Raw genomic sequence first — 20,111 nt, forward strand, 5'->3', positions numbered from 1 at the left:
AATAAAATTTATGGTATGAATTTTTGCTTAAAAATTGAAGCAGAAAATTTTTATCAAATGTTACTCACAATTCGATCATATTTTTCATCAGAATTTGGTTTGTTTCATTGATATATTTTTTAATTTTTCAATTTTCTTTTTTTTTTTTTTTTTTTTGAAAAAAAAAAATGGAAAAAAGAAAAAACAAACAAATAATTAAAATTTTTTTTAATTCAAAATAATTTATTTTTATTTATTTATTTAATTCATTTAGAAAGTAAATGGAAATGTAAAAATATGGATGATTTATTGGATATGCAATCATTTTCCACCGAAAGCTTTTCAATTAAAAGCATTAATGTAAAAGTGAAATTTTTAATTCTAAATTTTTAATTCTTTTTTTGAAGTTTATCAAATTTTACTGAAATTACTAATTGTTTAACACTTTTTACATTGTTTTCTCATAATTTCGTTATTTTTTTTTTTTGAAAAATTTTATTATTTTATTTAATATTAAATGTTTTTTATAATTTTTTACAAATTTTAATAAATATATTAATATTAAATTAATCATACATTTTTAGCCTCATAATTGGAATAAATTATCATTAATAATGAAATTTTTGAGAAAACTCAAACATATATTTGCTGGTAATTAATTTTTGTTTATTACAAAAATCTAACTTTTTTTTTTCAATAATTTTTTTTTTTTTGTTATTTAATTTATGCAAATTTCATCAAAATTAATTTCTATAAAATTTTTATATAATACGAAGAGTTGAATGATCTTTTTTTGCCTTCAAATAGTTTTTTTTTTTTTTTTTTTTCTTTCATACAATACTGAATAAATTAATGTTTGAAAAAAATTAATAATTTTGAAAAGAGAAAAAAAGTAATTAATAAAAAAAAAAATTTTTTTATAATTAATAACCATTGAATATTATTAAAATATAATACGTAAATTATGAATTTATGTTGTTTTGTTGATGGAACAAAAAGAGTAAAACGTATTGAAATCAGTGAACCAGTAAATTTTGAGTAAGTTTTATTGTTTTCATTCTTTTTTTTTTTTTTTTTTTTAAATTGAAATGATTGAATAAATGCGATAGAATTTAATTAAATTTTTAAATTAGTTAAATTTTAAAAAAAAAATGGAAAAGAAGTGATAAAATGAAAGAATATAATCACTAAAGGTTCTTATAAATTTTTAAATTTTTTATTTTTATTTTTCATATTTTACAGACATAAAATTCATATTGGATTGGATTCAATACATGGATTTGATGAAAATAATGATGAATTATTGAAAGAAATTTTTCGAGAAGCACAATCACTCATTGCTAATTATTTTCAACAAAAATTAATAGCAAAAGAATGGTATTTGGTAAATATTTGATATTTGTTCTAATTTTATTTTTATACAAAAATTCTAATATTTCAATAATATCTATTAAAAATAACAATTAAATTTCATATTTTTCTTTTTCCTTATTGTTTTTTAATGTTTAATGTATACATTATTAAGTCTATTAAATTAAATCTATTGAAAAAAAAAAAAAAGAAAGAAATTTCTTATAAAATATTTTTAGGCAAGAAAAGATGAGTGGAAATTAATCAAACAACAGCGTAGTTTAAAAAATACAATGGATAGCATGTAATGAATTTTCATTCTAATAATTTATTAATAATATCATAATTAAAAAATAGTTATAAAAATGAAATAATAATTTCACCTTTAACCTTTCCTTTTTTATTTTCAGACGTCTTCGATGTAACAAACAATCAAGGCCAACTTTAAATATTGTCAAATATTTTGATCAAGTTAAGGTATTTCTCGTCATTTCCACATGTACTATTAAAATTTTAAAATAATAGAAAGAATTGTATTTTAAATAAATGCAAAAGATTTTGCAGCAATTTCTTAATTCTGATATTTCATTAAAATATTTAACTAAGATAGCATTTAAATTCTAATATTTTTTAAATTTTACATCCCAGCTATATAAATTTTTTTTGTTTTTGGGATTTTTTCATCGATTTGAGAATATTTTAACCAATTTATGATAAGTTACTACAGAAGATGAATCATCTAAAAGATAAAACTCTCGAAGAATATTACTATGAAAGTGAAAGAAAGCAGATAAAATGCACGATGAACTGTAGCAAGGAATTCAACAACGATAGTAATAGCTGATCAGAATAAATTTTTTAAAGGTAAGTAAGAACTAATTAACTGTTCATTTATATCAATCCTTTCATTTTAATAATAAATTAGGTAGGATGAAAATTCCTTAAACCAATAATAGGTTGATTCTTTTTGGAAAATGAAAGAAAGTTAAATTTAATCTCAATTTTAGTCTTTAACAATAACAGTCTTGTGTACATGTTTTTTTTTTTTTTTTTTTTTTCTCGAATTCAATTCTTGTCCTTATTTTTATAGAGAAACAATAAAAATAACAATGAAGAGGATTAATAGTATTCTGAAAAGGAAAAAAAAAAAAAAAGAGAAAGAAAACATTGCTGAAAAACTCCCGTAATAATTATTTATCGACTGTTAATAAACATCATACATATCCGTATAATGTTTGTTGTTTGTTTGTTTTTTTCTTACAATGATGAGGAAATAAAAGAAGAGTTTTAAACAACTGAAAGAGATTGAAGAAATATTTTGCAGAAAATTTTTGTGCCATATGATTTAAATTGTAAATATAAATCCTTCATCATAATTATAAATGAACATATACCTCCCTCTTTCTCGAATGTGAAACATTTATCATCTAAAATTTACTTTCACAAAAACGTCTAATCTAATTTATTATCCTCCGAAAACTATCGATAAATTATGCCTGTGTGTAAAATATAACAAATAATCTGAAAGAGTACGAGTATTAAAAAGACGACAATATTATCGAATCATACAGCAATTTAAGGAACCAGTTCTTCATGTTTAGAAAATGAGAGCAAGCTAACAAATTTTTAGGAAACCTTAGCAATGCAAATATCACATATTTAATTCTAACTTATTTACACTTCACTAAAAAGACAAAGGTAAGTAAGTTAATCACAGAACAAAAATACCAATCTAATCAATGATAATAATGAAACTAAAATTAAGCACAAATAACAATAAGCTTCCACTATGGAATGCATAATCCCAATGAGAGAGCCCCTACAAAATGTCTGTATGTAAATTAAAAAGAAATCCACTAGTAGTCCATTTTGCTTGTTTCTCACTCTCGATGGACCTGCTAATTCATTCTATGCCATTTTGGATGTTACCACCATATTTTGTTCTTCCTTCAGTGCTGACTGAAAGTTTCACTACTCAAAAAGATAAAAAAAATATGATAAAAGTAACAATTATCACTTTTATACAGCAATATTTATGATTATCATCATTGATTCTCGCGCATTTCTTAGAATTATTATTAAAAAAAAAAAGTATAAATAATATGAGTAATAAGACTAAAACTTTATACCTCAGCATAAGATACTGGAGGTGAAAATGCACTGTTTGGTGATGGAAACAAAGGTTCACCAATTGACATCATCATTGGCACTGGATTCGAAGTTAACTGATACGAGATTTGTGATGACTGTGAGTCCATAATTGGAGGTTGTTGTAATTGTTGTTGAGCATACAATAAATGAGGTGGCGCTACCTGAACAGATAAATATTTTAGTGGTAAAAATGAAGTTGTCAAAATAAAGTTAATTTTACATAAACTTACTTATGAATATGCTTACATAAATAAATTTGCTTACAACTAATTTCACATAAACAATGCAAATAAAAGTACAACTGATAAGAAAAGCACAAACTCGATATAGTTCCATTGATGACGTAGCAAACTGCGTCTCATCATTCACTTTAGTCACTCCGGAAGGATCGTAACGATAATCAGTATTGTATATTTGTGCAATTTGAGCACATGACAATTGTTGACCTGAAGACTGTTCATCACATGTTATTCCACTTCGACTATAAACAATCGATTCTGCATTTAAAGTTGGCATCGAAGATTGCACATTTGCTTCAGGAGTGATAAAATGAGACTGCATAGGCGGGGAAGTGCTACCGGGATGAACGATTACTTCTTCCTGTAAGTAATTCGTCAACATAAGTAAATGTAAATAGCTGGTAGTAAAAAAGTGAAATGAAATTTAAAAATAAAACAACTATTACATTAGTTTGACAATATTTTAATAATATAATATATAAATCATAAGATTAAATAACATAAAAATGTAGCATTAAACTTCGGAAACACTGTAACAACAAAAAGATAAAATTTTTCTACCAATTCTGGAATCGAAATTTCCACTGCAGCTTCTGATAAATTGGCACACTTAGAAATTTCGTTGTCATGGATGATATGTTCAGATTCCATCTGCTCAAGGTTTGGAGATTGTGACTGCGTAGTTAAATCGATTGGTGGGGCAATTAGCACTTGTCTATCAATAATGAATTGTTGAGGAAGTATTGATGCAGTTTCGCTAGAACCGAGGTTAGTAATTTCAGGGTTTCTGTTTTGTAGAGGTGAATCTGGAGTCTCTTGTAATTTCCTATCAGGCAAATCCAACCTAGAAAATATAAAAATAAATAAAACCTTACTAAAACGGATATTTCAATAAAATTCTAAACGTATAAATCCAAAGTAGAAACAATAAAAGCACCTTCTTGGTGGGCCAGGCATCACTTCAGCAAGTAACTCTGGCAAGAATGTACCAATACGTGTAACAGTCATATCATATAAATCAGGTATCGTATTGAACATTTCAGTATTGTCCATGACGAGAATCATATTCTTTAACGATTCCGGGATTGATTCTGATAAAAGTTCACTACGATCCGCATGAAGATACTGATTCATATAATCTAGCAAACGTAACCATAACGATCGGAATGATGGCAACAAACTCAAAGGCCTAAAAAAAAAAAAAAAAAAAAAAAAAATTTTAAATTTTTTTAAAACCTTGATTTGGCGACAAAAAAACATTTAATAGCCTTTTTACAGTAGTAAAAATGAACTTAGTTTTGGTTAACTACAACACTAACATTGCCCTAACTTTAAATCAGATTGGTGAAAAAGATTCTGATCCATCTTTTCCAAGAATATTTTGCTAATGTTAGCTTCCAAATCCAAAAAGATACGATAAATTTTAATCAGATTTCAAGGTAAAAATTTAAACCAACGTTAAATGATTGAGCAGAATTTTTGAGATAAGTTGCATAACTCGTACTCTTGTCTCCTCCATTCCAATCGGATCCATTGGTGATAAATTTTCGAGCAACTTTTGTAGCAGAGGGAAAAGTATCTCACCAAAACATTCTTCCCATTGTTTGCCTTTCATCACTTGCATTTCCGGTATTAGAAAGGCTCGCTATAAAAATTTGATGAGTTTGTGCTTAAAATTTGTACAATTAAAATATAAAAGGCTTACCACAAGGAAATTAAGCGCTTGTGTTCGTACTTGTCGCCTGCAATCACAACAGAGACGAGCTATACATTGTAAAAGTGGTCGCCAACAATGGTTCCATAAAGCTGGTAAACTAGCATCAATCTAAAGCATAATTCAATGTTCAGCAAAATCTGAATAATTAAAAATATTAAATCGATGACGCTACAAAAAAAAAAAAAAAAAAAAAAGATAAAGATGGCTTACCTTATCTCCACCATCAGCCCAACTTCGATATATTGCAGCACCTTTCACATGCAATGTGTGACACAAGTCAAGTATCTGGAAGGCAACCTGTAAAAAAAGAACACTCATTGAATTTTATGAGAAGAATAAACAGCGAATTATAATATTCATTTCATACTTTAAAAAATCACAATATTTATGAAAAAATTTTGCAGTTCAAACGAAAAATATGGAAGATTGATAAAGATAGCATTAATCAAATTTTCATCAGCACTTCAAATTATGTGTAGCAAAATTAAAAACATTAACCTGTTGATAGCTTGCTGATAACTTTTGTGGTTCAGCTTGAGCTGACATTTCTTCGTCCTCATAGCTACTTCCGGTTTTCAAAGACATGCGTCTATGGCTATTTCTATCTGCAATATAAACTCGAATATTTAAATTTCCACCTATCATATACAATAATAAAGAAATTTTCTTTAAAATAATCCATACATTCACAATATTATCCCGTTCCTACAGAATCTAACGAACCAATAACCTTGTTTAGCACTATGCTTTAACTTTTCATCTTTTAGAACACTTCGTAGCTGACTTTGAGCATCACCACTAAGCGGACCTGCAGCATATCTGCAATATTTGAAATTTATTTGGAATCTTAGATTAAAAAATCATCTAAAAGCAAACAGAAAAATCGCCATAACTTAATCCATTAAGCTATATATAGCAAAACTAGAAATAAAACATATGTATACCGTCCACCATCCAGACTAGCTTCAGTACATGAACGCAAACATTCAATACACGAATCAAAGTTATCAGGAGTGATGTGAGCTGCATCTCGTACCAGAAATGCTAGCGTTTCTCCCACTTTGAGAAACGCTAAAGGATCGTGTCTAAAATAAAACAATTTATTTCCAAATTTATCAAAGCATTGAAAGATTAACATTTAAAATTTTCATTTCGAAAAACAACTGAAATAGTTGTAAAATTTCGAAAAACAACCTGATGAGATTAGTCCGCAGCACAACAGTACCACGATCAAAAACACTCGAATAAAGATGCTGCTTTCCAGTTGGCTTAAGTTGGAGCTGCTGTTGCTGCGTAGCAAGTACTGCTGAAAACGAATATTTTTCTTTTTTTCTTTTTTTTTTTTTCGAAATCCTGTTATCTCATTCTCAACCAAGAAAAAAAGAAGTATCTATATTTGCTTATTTATTAAGGTGAAGTACCGATCACTGAAAAAAGATTGAAGAAAAGCTGTTAATTGATTTTGTTTTGTATGCAAATCAAACAACAATTAAGTAATAGCAATTCCCGATGAATAATGAAAGCTCTCTTGTTTTTTCTCATATCTCCTTTTTTCCTTCTAAAAGATTGTGCACACAAATACTAATCTATAATTAAAACAAACCATCTTTGTGATCAACATGTATCCATTCTGTGCTTGTCTCCTTTAATAATGAAGCTGCACTATCGATATGTTCTGAAAGAGTCGAAAAGGATGATACTGATCCTGCAAAAAATTACGCAATAAATTTTACAAAAATATTTTTGCATATGAACTTTAGTTATAAGCAAACTAACGATATAAAATGAAAGTAGAAATAATTGATGAATAATAATTAGAAATATATAGTATACCTTGAACAACATCAGATGTGTAACCTCTGTCGACAGACATTGTTTCATTTGTGTTATCAACTCGAGGACGATTTAAACTTGGTTCCGTATCACTATGCACTTGTCGATTTAGGATTTTCGATTTTCTTTGAGATGAAGCAGGCTAAAAATCCTAAGGAACTTTAAAAAATTCGCAAAAAATTGTTACACTTTCATTCTAATCTACGTAAGAGAAGTAATGCATCAAACTCATCCTAATTTTATTCGCATTAGTATTGCTATAATGAAAACAGAAAAAAAAAAAAACTACACACAACAATAATAGTATACTAAAAATAGCTAAGTGAAATCTAACAAAAAACGCATAACTAATAATTTACAGTATCAATATGTGTATTGAAATCCTCCGGATAGACACCAGCTCCTACAGCTTCCATTAATCCAAAAAGAATCGCCCAATGTTCACGTCGATGTACATTTGCAGCATTTGTGCGCAACAATTCATGTAATCCATATGCAATTTGTCGCGAAAACATAAACATAGCTGGAGGTGATAGTTTCTGAAGCAAAAATGACTAATTAATAAATATTAGACGAAACATATTGACACTATGTTGTGAGATTTTCAAAATAAGACAAACCAGTAAAATCCCTAAAGATTGAAGCACTTCATCAGCAATATCATCTTTAAGATGATACAAATTCCTATTTGCAATCCTTAATAAGCCAACAACAGCTCTCTCCACAATCAACGGATTCTGACCAAAACTACTCATAATCCATTTCAAATGCTGCTTGATTGGTGTCCATATTTGAGATAAACGATCTTTATTTTCCAGTGCTGTGCTAATCATCATTTCCAGGTAAAGTACAAGTGCATCTTCTTCCTGAAAATAATGCTTCGTTAATTGTACCCACAAAAACAAGACTGGTTAAAGGTTTGTAGTGAATGAAACTGAAAAATATAACCATGGATTTCTGCATAGATAAGGAAGTACTAGTAGTATTGCATAATAAATGGTTCAAAGTGATAGTAAACTTATAAGCTCACTAGTTACAAAGTCCTTGAGAATGCAGTCTAAATTAAGAAATCTGAGAAATTAGAAGATAAAGAAACCTTCCCCCTCCCCCCCCCCAAAAAAAAAAAAAAAAACACCAACCTGTTCTTTCAATTTTCTTGTCACAGGTTCACCTTTATCCATTTCAGTGTGAGCAACATTTGTAGAAGCTTGAATAATAGTACTAATGAGTTCAGAAAGTGCAGATGAAGTGAGGTATTTACCATCAACGATGAGCTGTTCCGGATGACATTCAGCTATCACTTCTTGAGCTACCTACATGACATAAAACTTTTTATTTGAAAAATTCCAAAGCTAACTGTTGATTTTATAGTTCGGTAATTACAAGCCACTTTATAGGTATCTGAAATGATTCAAATTTCAGAAAACGTAAAAATTGTACTTTAATAAGTTGTTGCTGATCGGCAGTTGGCGTAAATTCCTTGTTGTCATAATTCGAGCTAAGTCCAAGCCAGCTAAGCAAACCAGAATCGCTTCGATTAGTTGATAACTTTCTGCAAAATTTCATGAGAGAAGTAAACAAGCTAATGATTCAGAAATCGATTAAATTTCCTTTAGCTACGTTTATAATTATATAACAGAATTTACGGTGGTAATACTCGTTGTATCGATACCCATCCTTTGCTATCCACAAAGTCTTCTACTTCCGTCATTGTACTCGGCAATAAACGGGCATAAAATAAACGTAAAATACTGTCTAGCACATTTTTCCAGCCCTATAATTCAGTAAGGATAAATCCTTAAAGAAACATTTATATTACAGAAAATACTTAAGAAAAATTTAAAACTATTATAGAATAAAATTAGTTTACCTCTCGAAGAATGTCACCATGAGCATGTACCAGCTGAAACATAGCTCTTGCAGCCATTTGCGCTTTTGTGTTTTCACCGAAAGCAATTGCAATTTGCTCCGCACTTTGATTGGAATTTTCAATCAAAACCCCATGTTGCCGAATTTCCAGACTCTGTTCCGGATTCTCTATAAATTACAATAATAAACAAAGCAGTGCTATTACTACAAATATCCCAAAATTTCCATCACTTTTCTTCGTTCCAAACCAGAGAAACGACATAATTGACAGACAATTTACCTTCATTTGTAGCCATCAAAGTAGAAAATTTGCACAAATGAATAATTAAATTGTCGAAAACATCGCTCATTCCATAATGTGCAGCTATAGATGCACACTTGCGATATCCATTCAGCACTTTCTGAAATGTTGATCTGAACAACTATTTTTGAAAATTCTGCTGAAAATTTTGAAATTTTTTTTGAAAATTTTTTTGAAATATCTAAAAAACATCTCTGAAATCGAAAATTTCTGAAATTTTGAATAACCATTCACTGAATGATAAAAATAGCAAAAAACTTCACTGGTTATGAGAGCACTGATTTTTTAATACCTGCAAAATGGTATCTCTTCCACTTTTGTCAAATACAAACGATAGTGCCGCGGAAGCTGGACCCCAAGTGATACTAAATAAATCATGGTCATTCCATCCTGCTGGTACATGGATAAATTCACCTTCCTTCGTTTCACCACGTCGTAATAAAACCTAAAAAATTTAACATATTGTTAGAATAAAATTTTGAAATGTTGTTTTCTCTTTCCTACCAATATTGTAAACAAATCCTACTACTATCTTCCATACTTTGACACTATCTTAATGCGAACATTTTGAAATCAAAACATGGTTTCAGCAAAAAATTTTTCTGACCTTAATTTTCCTCCACTCTAAGCATGAAAAATTATATAACTATTCAAGTCTGTTTTCATTCTTATCAAAATATGTTAACTCCTAACTTAACAGTGTCATTTAATTAGAATTATTTATTATAGGAGCTTCTAAGTCAAACTTATTTTATCTGCCTTACGAATTACAGGAATTTACCTTCCATAGATAATTTTCTTTTACAATTCCAACCTGTTCAGCAGGCATCACAATTTCTTCATTTCTGAAAAGGATTTCAAGATTGAATATTATCTATCAATGTCAAATGAAATCATATTTCATATCTTGCAGAAGATCTAGCCTTTCCTTCTGCTCAAACTTTCAATTCAAACATTTTTATCACATGCCTGATAGCATTATACATTTCATCCAACATTGCAGGATCAAAATCCTGACCACCGTTAGTACCTGATAAATTTCGCTTAAAACATTCTGCTTGCATTGGTCGCTGATTTTTCCGCACCTGAAATCATATTATTTTACTTTATATACAAATTAAGGAATGTTTGACCAATTCTTAATGTATTACAATGAATAATTTCAATCAGTGATTAATTAAATCAAAAATCAAACTTTCTTGCATATTTTTTCCTCTTAAGTAAATTATAAAATAAACAGCATATGAAAAAAAAAAAAAAAAACCTGTGGATTGTGCTGATCAGTATTGAGCATAATGACAGCATAAGCTAATGTGAAAGCAGCATCAACGTGATTGAAGGGTTCACCATTTGCAATATACCAATGATCTTAACATTCAAAAAAAAAAAAAACGTGAAAAAGAAGCAAAGGCAAAAAAAAAGAATAACAGTTAATAATGACGCAAGCATTTTTAGCGACGAAATCCTAATTATTTATGTCAGATCACTGCTTGTTCAGTGACTAAAAATTTTAATGGAACAATAAGACAAAACAAAAATAAACCCAATGGAGATATTATAATTTTTAGTCATACTGAAAGTGCCCTTTCCACTTTCGCCAGAAAAACAAAATTCCAGCTAATTTTACAAAACTTTACGTTAACATTAAAAAAAATTCTGTTTTGTCAAATTCCGCATTCACATAAAACATTACTAAAAATTTGTTTTATTCAAGTCAAGTTATTCAGAATTAAACGTCAAGGCGAATATATTGTTCATAAAAATGACAGATAAGCCATCCAAATTTTATTAAGTGTTTAACATCACATTACAGCACTAACCTGCAAAATGCTGCATTACCATCGAAATTTCTGCAGCTTCTCCAGGTAATCTAAATGCTTCCAAAAACATACGCAAAGCATCATCCAGACGAGTATTTCCAAATGGAAATGACCGAACAAAAGCATCCAACACAGCGGCATTTTTTCGGCTGCAGATTATGCATGTGAAATAAGTAATAAATTTAAAAAGTTCCACATATGTTCACTATGGAACACAAAAATGTAATGGAAACTTTACTATCTATCAATTCCTGGATTTTTTCGTTTTTTTTTTTTTTTTTTTATTTCTGGATTTCTGGATTCTTTTCATTTATTATTTTCAGAATGCACAACAATTCATATCGGCAATCTAATAGAAGAAAACTTTAGTAAGTGATGTGCTTCACAGCTCTAATAATAAACCAAATTAATGATTTATAGGAATATCAGACTTCAATATATGCAATCTCATAAAAGGAAAAACAACGATTTTAACAATATAACAAAACAAATAAACAAACAAAAAAAAAAAGACCAAATTGCATTATGAGTTTTGAAATATAACAAACCTGCAGATATAATCAGCAATTCGCTTTTTATCGAGGCGTGGATTTTCTCTTAACCAAGATACAACATCTACAGGATCCAGCGGTGATTTTAAAATTTTCTTCTCTTTAAGAAATTCAATTCCTATAAAATCCACAATTATAAGCTTTTCTGACTATTTAACTTCAAATTATCATTTAAAATTCAATTTTTTAATAAAAGCAAGAACCTTTCTTTGGGTCCTGATTAAAAAATTCTGTCGCTTCTGTAATAATTCGTTTTTTCTTTTTCCTCTCGATGACTTCGATAATTGATGGAGGAGAAGATGATGGAGCCATTCGATTTGCGTGCAATGCTATAGAAAGTAAAAATGTTTCAAAAAGTGCCGTTCTTCCCGCTGCAGTAATTGCTTAACGAAAATGCAATACTGCAAGCGGTTAATTATCAAAGATTTAAAGGACAAATTATAAAAAAAATATGTTCCGCAGTGAAACTTCAGCAATGCCAATTAGCATCAATATTATGTCACGTTAAAATTTGACTTGCTGTGATTAGACTAAGATCTGTTCTTTCTCTTTTCTCCTCTCACACTGTTCTAACATGATTTTTAAATCAAAATTACAAATTTTACTAGACAAATTTCTCCGACTTTAGCAGCCCTTTGATATACGCATATCATCATTGTGATATTCAATTTTAACAACTTACATAAACTTTCATCGATTGCATTCTGTCTTCCAAAAGCATATCCACTAATAGCTGGTAAGTGCAACTGCGCTGATATCGAACTAAAAAAAAAATCCATAAACTGAGAAAAATGAGGTCATAAACCAAAACTCAACAAAGTTTGTGCAACAAACTAAACCTACGTTGGAATAGCGGTTTTCTGATGAACACCACCAGCCTGCCTGTATACACAATTGTTATCAATCGTATCAATTACAGTAAGTAAACCATCCAGAGATAATAGATTGATAGAACGCAAACCAAGAACAGGAAACGCATTTTCAAGAAGAAGCTTAAAGTAGCAAATTGATGAAATTTTATTTGTTGCACTTGCAATTATGGAATTCCTATGCTGCATAATACAATAAGTTCAAAAAAAAAAAAAATTTGACGAAAAAGCAAATGTTTACCTTGGTAAGATTTTCAAAAAGATTTGAGCAATATAAATCACAATCATAATTCAAGTAAATTTCCGTAACTAGTCCCGCTATACGCCATAACTGTACAATGCTTTCTAGTGCCATTTCTTTTTGTTCATAACTAATACGAGTCTAAAAAGTCAAAATTTTATTTTTACACATCAAAGCTTCGAAATGAGACATATTAATTTTTTACATGCCAATTTTTCGCGGCAGGAAGTTTTAAAATAGTTTAAGAAATATATAAAATACAAATAAGACCTGTTCACTAGTAACGATTGATTGTAATTTTAGAAAATACATTTCAAGTTGGAATTTCAGGTCTGAACGAAGACCCTCAAACAACAAAAAGCAAAGACGATTCGTCGCAGCAAATACGGGCAATTTTTCAGTATCCAACAGCTAAAACGAGAGTTCCAAATTATAGTTTCATTTTTAGGTCTGCTATGACATATAATTTGAACGTTTATTAATGAAGTTCTGATAGTTTGATTACGTATAAACAAATAATTGTTCGGAGCGGCTTCCAATAGTGATACGTAGTTATAGAAAATTGTAATACAATGATTAAGAGACAGCTGTACTTGAATATCTTGAACTATAATATGAATTAAATTACTCAAATGTGAAAATATTTTAAGTAATACTTGTAACAGCGAACGACAAAGTTCATCTTTCACCAATGGCATCAGCAACGAAAAACTGCGAACATGATCGGCGCCAGCTTCCAATGCAACGGTAAGCAAATTTAAACCCATCAAAATCATTGATTCTGTGTTAGCACGATCCAAAGGATTAGTGAGAGCAATTAAAAACCTATAAAAACTTGGAGTCCAACATTTTTAGCAAAGTTCCAAATGTAATTTACAGCATTCCTTGCTTAATAAATTGCTGAATCAGCTTGTCAAGAATTTATGTCATATATATATATATATATATGTAAATAATGGTTTTTTCTGATAAGTGCTCATCTGACTCACCAGATCCTTTCCTTAATTCCAGCTTTTGCTGGCTTGCACTCACCGCTGGTTCCTCAGCTTGTTTGATTTAACACGTGCTTTTATTCAAGAAATACATCGTTGATTTTTGTAATTAGAACTTTTACAACTAAAATTAATAATCAGTAATCATCTGCTTACTAACCTGAGTAATTCACGAACACATGGTATGCCGTAAGGTATATGAGCGGTTAGGTTTGAAGTAATTATCGCTGTAGATGGTGCTGATTTTTCATCATTTACTACATGATTTTCCTGAAATCAAACAATTCTAATCTTTTCATGGATTCATGCAGTATTTATCCTTTCAACACAAAAAAAAAATAGCAGTATACCAACTTTTTCAGAATCGGATATTGGCTTCACCATCTCCTCATGACTTTTCATCCTTTTTCTAATCACTCGTCCTTTTTCGTTATTCTCTTCCTTGGATGATGCAGAACTCTGCAAATTTTGACAACTTTAAACACAGAGCAGGAAATAGCTCACAAAGAGGTTAATCAAAACCTTATTATAGATCAACCTGCCCAACATATAACTAAAATATTAAAAATCAATAACATTTCGAGAGAAACAGTCTGTAACTGACATCATCATTATCTGGTACAACACCATCATCTGAATCAGGTCTTTTATCAGGTCTTGTTGCTTCGGGATGTTCTTCTGATGGTTTAGAAACAATAACGCTATCATAACATTCAACAGATTCGGGCCATTCCGTTAAATGTTGATGAGAAACAGCACTAGCTGTAACAAAAAAAAAAATTAACTTCTCCAAATTGAGTGACCACATTTAGAAAGTAATGAGATATTTGAATTTCAAATTCAATAATTGACTTTAAAACTCTGCAAATTAGAAATTTCTAGGTTTCTCCAAGATTCTACTTTTAGATAGGATATATATTTCCATGTCGCACTTTTTTTTTTCCACAGCACTCCTTCCTTGGTGATAAGCAACAAAGACAAACAAAATGTCTAATATTTTGGTTATTTTAAACATACAAAAATGTACAAATTTACTTTCTTTTGTTTTATTGATAATAGTAGTTTGAGAATTATCACTTTTCAACTTTCTGTCATCGTTACTCTGCAGAAATGGTATCACTTCAATCGAATTTGACAGACCAACGTTTTGTGGTGACCCAATACTGTGACCGCTTTCCTGGCTATTTTCTTCCTGCATCAAATCAGCATGTTCCTTTGATTAAATTCATTCGTGCAATGGTTAAAAAAGTTGATATTAATTAAGAATATCCAGTTTCAGAAGTTTAGAAGCAGTCTAAATCATAAAGAAAAGAAACATTAAATGACCAGATATTCTTAATGCTCACTCCAACATCTCAAATATTAACAAAGGATGAAATGAAAGTTATCTAACTTGTCGAGACGCTGTGATATTGCTTCCAGTGCTGTCCTTTTCCCCTTTCTCATTTTTTACAATATCATTAAAATAAGTTTTTCGTTTCTTTCTCTTCCCTGCTAAATGACCAGCACGCTTCACCTGGAAAATAGAAACCGAAATTACATTCCAATTGTGTAGAAAAATTGTTTTAAGTTAAACTGCTAAAATTAAAATCCTTTCAGTCTCTCAATAACATTTTTGAAGTCAAAAAGAGATGAGCTAATCTATTCACATATTATCAAGACATAGAATAGAACAACTTAATTCCGCGACGGTAAGGATGAAAAAATCATCTCTGGATGACGTTAACAATTCTGATTTCAAAATCAGTCATTATATTAAGATCAGGCATGTATTTTATGCCGAGAAATTTGAAGATACTTAATAAACGACATAAGTTAGAAAGATAATACTAGTTTTCGAATGTAAGGATGACGAATATCTTCTTGAAATGTAGGTAGCCTTGTGAATAATAGCTGCGTCATATCTGATAAGGTAGCTTCAGCAGCTTCACGTAAAAGTTCACTCAAAGCTGGCTCAAAACTGATCCGAAAGCAACTTTGCATCATTTCGCAAACGCTTTCATTGGATAATAATCGCCCAACTGGTGTAAGCAAAAGAGTACGCAACACCTGAAGAAATAAATAAAAACCGACGTTTTAAACAGCTATAATAAAGCCTCTACAATTTTTATTGCTTGAAATGGAAACAATCCAACTCATCATATTATGTAAGAGGATTGAAAAATAAATCATTTACCACTAATAATGAAGCTACTTACAGCAGAACTTCTACTACTATCAAAAATAGTAAAGAACTGAAAATTTTCCTAAAAAATCATAAATTCAAATAACCTGAAGAATTTTTAATAGAACAACTTCATCTCTACCACTGTCAGCACTACCAATAAATTTCGCATGCGTTACGGCATCCGCAATGTTTTCTACTGCATTTGATGCTTTTATACTGCAATATTTACAACGTTTGAAAATCAATAGTAAGAAAACCTTATAAATCATGGATTTAAGAAAATTTTACAAAAACTGAACTCATTGGAATGGAAAGTAGAAAATAACCTTGAACTATCAATTAATCCATAACTAAGGAATTTAGCAACGGATGACAAAGCCTGTGCCGTTACTGGACCATTGGTCTGATCAGAACGTATCACATCAAGAAATGGACTTAGATATGTGTCTGGATTCATATCCGATAAATCGTTTACCTTAATTACAATATTTACACTTAAAAAGAATTTAAAATGTTTTCATTCATGAATATAAATTTTAACGAAGATAATAAGCACTCTCTGTTTCAAGCACAGAAAGACCGTACCACAAAACCGACTCTGCAAATGTTTTAGTATTTGGTATACAATTAAAAAATGAAGCTTATGAAAAGGATACGGAGAAATAGTCAGCAGAGAAAAAATAAAAGAGATGATAAAGGAAACAGAGAAATTAGAAATTGCTAACATTACATATTCAATAATCATTTCTCCATCAATTTTTATTCTATTTCGGTTTTCATGTAAATAAGAAAATCCAAACAACTAAAAACATTCAAAACAAAACCTATTGCTCTTTCGCCAATAAAAGTAAAAATGTAATGAGTGCACAAAGTGGAAGAAGAAATGAATTTGATATTGTAATCTTCTAATTACCAGTTTAAATATTCAAAATAGAACTTCAATTTAGTGAGATTTAAAATTTTAAAGTATGTGAACTTACAGAATTGAAAACATCTCTTAAATCTGCGAAATTCCTTAACAATGGATCAGTTTCATCAAGCAATGAGTGTCCTAAATGGATCTGTTGCTGATGATGGGACCAGTTTCGGTGTGCTTTCTTCAGCAATGCTACCACAGCATTGACTTCACCTTGAACTACGTACAAACCATTCACCGCCATAGATTCACCTTGCAGTTTAATTTCACGACAGCAAAGATATATGGTTAATTTTACCTTAAATAATTTTTCTGTTACATTAGAAATAAATTCAGTATCCATCTTATCTTACGCAAGAACAAAGACGTTAACCGATTGTTTATGGAAAAGAAATGAAAACTCACAAATTGACACAAAATCATATTATTATTATTATTATAATTGGAATTTCAGCCATAATATGAAATATAAATATGAAATGTGAAATTCATAAATGTGAAATTGATGTGAAATGTGAAATTCATATACATAAATATGAAATGATTTTCCAGAAACAAGTGAAAAAAAAAGGTAAGGATTGATGGAAAATCTGTACCTGAAACGTTTATTTAAAAAAAATACCAAAAAGTAGAAAGGAAATGAAGTAACATCAAAAAATCAGTATTAAAAATCAAAAACATACATCAAAAAAAGAAAAGAAAAAACGCTTCACTAACTCTTGCAATGATTCAAACAGTGCAATATCAAAAATACATGCGAAACAAATTTTTGAATACAATAATAAATGATAACATTAGCAATAATAATAATATATGTTAATTCTATAAATAAATATAAGAATCAGGTAAACAGATAAAATTTATTGAAATTAAGGTAGAATTACTAGCAAGTAATACGGTAACAAGTAAAAAATGAAGTACACATAAGAAATAACTTCGCCCTCTCTCCAATTACGTGTCCCCATTTACGTGAAAATTAACACGTCAATATGTACCGCTATTATTACGTCTGCCCCTACGTACCACACGCGGCCCGTCACCATGGCGATAACGTAACAAATTAAGATCACAATGCAAAACTTATGATTCCAAACACGTCGATGAATGTTACTCTATTGCTATCGACTAACTCTATTGCAATTCTTATAATTTGCTTTTCCCTCTTTCCCTCTCTCTCTCTCTCTCTCTCCTACCTCATTTATCACCTTGTATTCTCACTTTACATTTCACGACGTTAATCCTCATTTCAAGACAACATACTTTTCAAAATTTCATTCTTGCAAACTCTCTAAAACAAGAAAATTACTGCAAATTGTTTGTTCGTAGATTTAGAATTTCGATAATCTTTTTTTTGGAGTTATTCAAATTAAAACAAAATGGAAAAGTGGAAATACGTCAGGTACCTCTAACGCAATGAGAATAGAAAAGTGTAAATGTGAAATTTTCTTGACATTTATAAATTTTATACCTTTTATGATTTTTCATTATTTAATTGTTGTATTATTTCCTGTACGCATTTTTATTAACATTCTCTATTAGCTTTAAACTTTAGCTGAAAATTTTCATTCGTACTTGAGTATTATTACAGTGTGGCAAAATTAAAGTACAAGGCTGCTTTTTTTTTTTTTAAATATAAAGGCATATTTTTGAATGAAAAGAAAGTGACATACAATATTTCTATAAGCATTTAACAAACTCTTCATTCATTTATAGAAAAAGCAATAGGGTGTCTTATGTGCATATTTCTGTTGTAAATGATTGTAAAAAAAAAAAAAAAAAAAAAACGGCATTATGTTGTTAATACTTGCAGATATTTATTGCCATCAATAGCACTTCCAGTTAATTTTTTTTTTTTTTTTTCTAATTATTTTCACAAATACTTGACAGAAATACAAAATCAGAATGACCCTAGTTCGCTTTGTTTGCTAGTCATTCAACCATATGTAAAAAGCGTAACATAATACATTACAGTTTCAAATAAAAGAAAATCTATACGATCAGAAATTCTGACCAAAAAAGGCCTTAAAAAATCTATACAACTAAATCAATTACTCATTTGGCTTCTCCCAGAACCAATGTGTCGATATCCATCCAGCCCTCGATAATGGCCATATCCTAAGTATTAAACGAACTTGTACCAGGCCGGCTGGTACCGGACCAAAGACCCGAGAATCGGTAGAAGCTACCGTGTTATCACCTTCCAAGTATACATGTCCCCGTGGAATCACCCCATTCGGTAACAGATAACAATTTGTCACTATATCATGCTCCATAGCCGTTAAGCGTTTACAAAGCATTTCGCTCGAATCATGAGGTGCCAAAGCGCCAACAATATCGCCACGTCGTAAGTTACGCAAATGGATACTCAACCGCTCAGCAATCACCTATAATTTGACTATTTAATCTCTCCCTCTTCTTATTAACAGCAGCATTCAAACCAAAAATAACAAATATATTATCAGGATAAAATGAAGATAATACAAAACATAAATTTGCATACATTAAGTTAAAGATAGAATATTTTAAACATTAAATTTTGGATTGGTAATTTTAAAACAAAACACATCCAACATTTAATTATTAAAAAGCTATCGAAATTCATTAATCAACAAATATTGAAACTCTCAGGAATTTTTGCACATAGCTCTATGAATCGATGAATAAAAGATACAGTTGAGAAATACCTACCAAATCACCATCTTGTATTGTTGGATGCATCGATGGTCCTGAACATATCACTAATTCACCTACATGACGACCTAGAGCATATGAAGCACAATAGAAATAGCCGAAATTTCGGATCAAACGCCAATTTAATAGTTTCCCAAACAACATACCATTTGAAGGAATTTATACGTTAGAAATCTGAAAATGAAAGAATTTATTTTGAAAAAGTGATAAATCGAAAAAGTGAGCATGAGAAAAAGCAACTATTTTAGCTGAACCATTCTACCAGTTGAAAAGAAAAAAAAAAAAAGAAATAATAGAAAATATGAAAAAATTAAAGTAACAAATCGTAGTAATATAAACTATCATACATATATCACAAATATTACAGTCCAAATATTTGAATTAAAAGAATAAACCATAATGATTATTTTCCTATATGAAAATTT

General features: G+C 29.7%; 3 protein-coding genes across 4 annotated transcripts; 1 reads left to right on the forward strand and 2 right to left on the reverse strand.

Moving 5' to 3' along the window:
* Positions 1–943: 943 nt before the first annotated feature.
* Positions 944–2,173, forward strand: Bm359 (Uncharacterized protein; the record flags this gene model as incomplete). Its single annotated transcript, XM_043076132.1, has 5 exons — positions 944–1,017; positions 1,222–1,363; positions 1,569–1,633; positions 1,740–1,806; positions 2,057–2,173. 5 exons carry the CDS (start codon positions 944–946, stop codon positions 2,171–2,173), a joined length of 465 nt encoding a protein of 154 aa, XP_042932066.1.
* A 1,064-nt stretch (positions 2,174–3,237) lies between these two features.
* On the reverse strand, positions 3,238–17,239 carry Bma-gbf-1 (Sec7 domain containing protein; the record flags this gene model as incomplete). 2 transcript variants are annotated; one of them, XM_043076134.1, is made up of 42 exons in its annotated part: positions 3,238–3,288; positions 3,459–3,641; positions 3,802–4,080; positions 4,281–4,563; positions 4,657–4,908; positions 5,177–5,364; positions 5,425–5,544; positions 5,647–5,733; positions 5,935–6,041; positions 6,167–6,255; positions 6,381–6,521; positions 6,631–6,742; positions 7,040–7,141; positions 7,270–7,411; positions 7,629–7,808; positions 7,890–8,135; positions 8,409–8,582; positions 8,710–8,821; positions 8,916–9,043; positions 9,140–9,306; positions 9,419–9,539; positions 9,732–9,884; positions 10,221–10,284; positions 10,409–10,524; positions 10,704–10,807; positions 11,260–11,408; positions 11,808–11,928; positions 12,014–12,139; positions 12,493–12,572; positions 12,654–12,802; positions 12,921–13,061; positions 13,191–13,331; positions 13,577–13,745; positions 14,073–14,182; positions 14,267–14,371; positions 14,517–14,674; positions 14,990–15,104; positions 15,306–15,428; positions 15,743–15,961; positions 16,184–16,295; positions 16,406–16,554; positions 17,060–17,239. In XM_043076134.1, 42 exons carry the CDS (start codon positions 17,237–17,239, stop codon positions 3,238–3,240), a joined length of 6,048 nt encoding a protein of 2,015 aa, XP_042932068.1. The 2 variants fall into 2 exon arrangements, with proteins under 2 accessions (XP_042932068.1, XP_042932067.1); XM_043076133.1 differs by having other exon boundaries at positions 14,948–15,104.
* A 1,804-nt stretch (positions 17,240–19,043) lies between these two features.
* Positions 19,044–19,830, reverse strand: Bma-immp-1 (Peptidase S24-like domain containing protein; the record flags this gene model as incomplete). Its single annotated transcript, XM_001894482.2, has 2 exons — positions 19,044–19,379; positions 19,684–19,830. 2 exons carry the CDS (start codon positions 19,828–19,830, stop codon positions 19,044–19,046), a joined length of 483 nt encoding a protein of 160 aa, XP_001894517.1.
* Positions 19,831–20,111: the final 281 nt, after the last annotated feature.

Source organism: Brugia malayi (assembly GCF_000002995.4).
Source record: "Brugia malayi strain FR3 genome assembly, contig: Bm_v4_Chr1_scaffold_001, whole genome shotgun sequence".
NCBI lineage: Eukaryota > Metazoa > Nematoda > Chromadorea > Rhabditida > Onchocercidae > Brugia > Brugia malayi.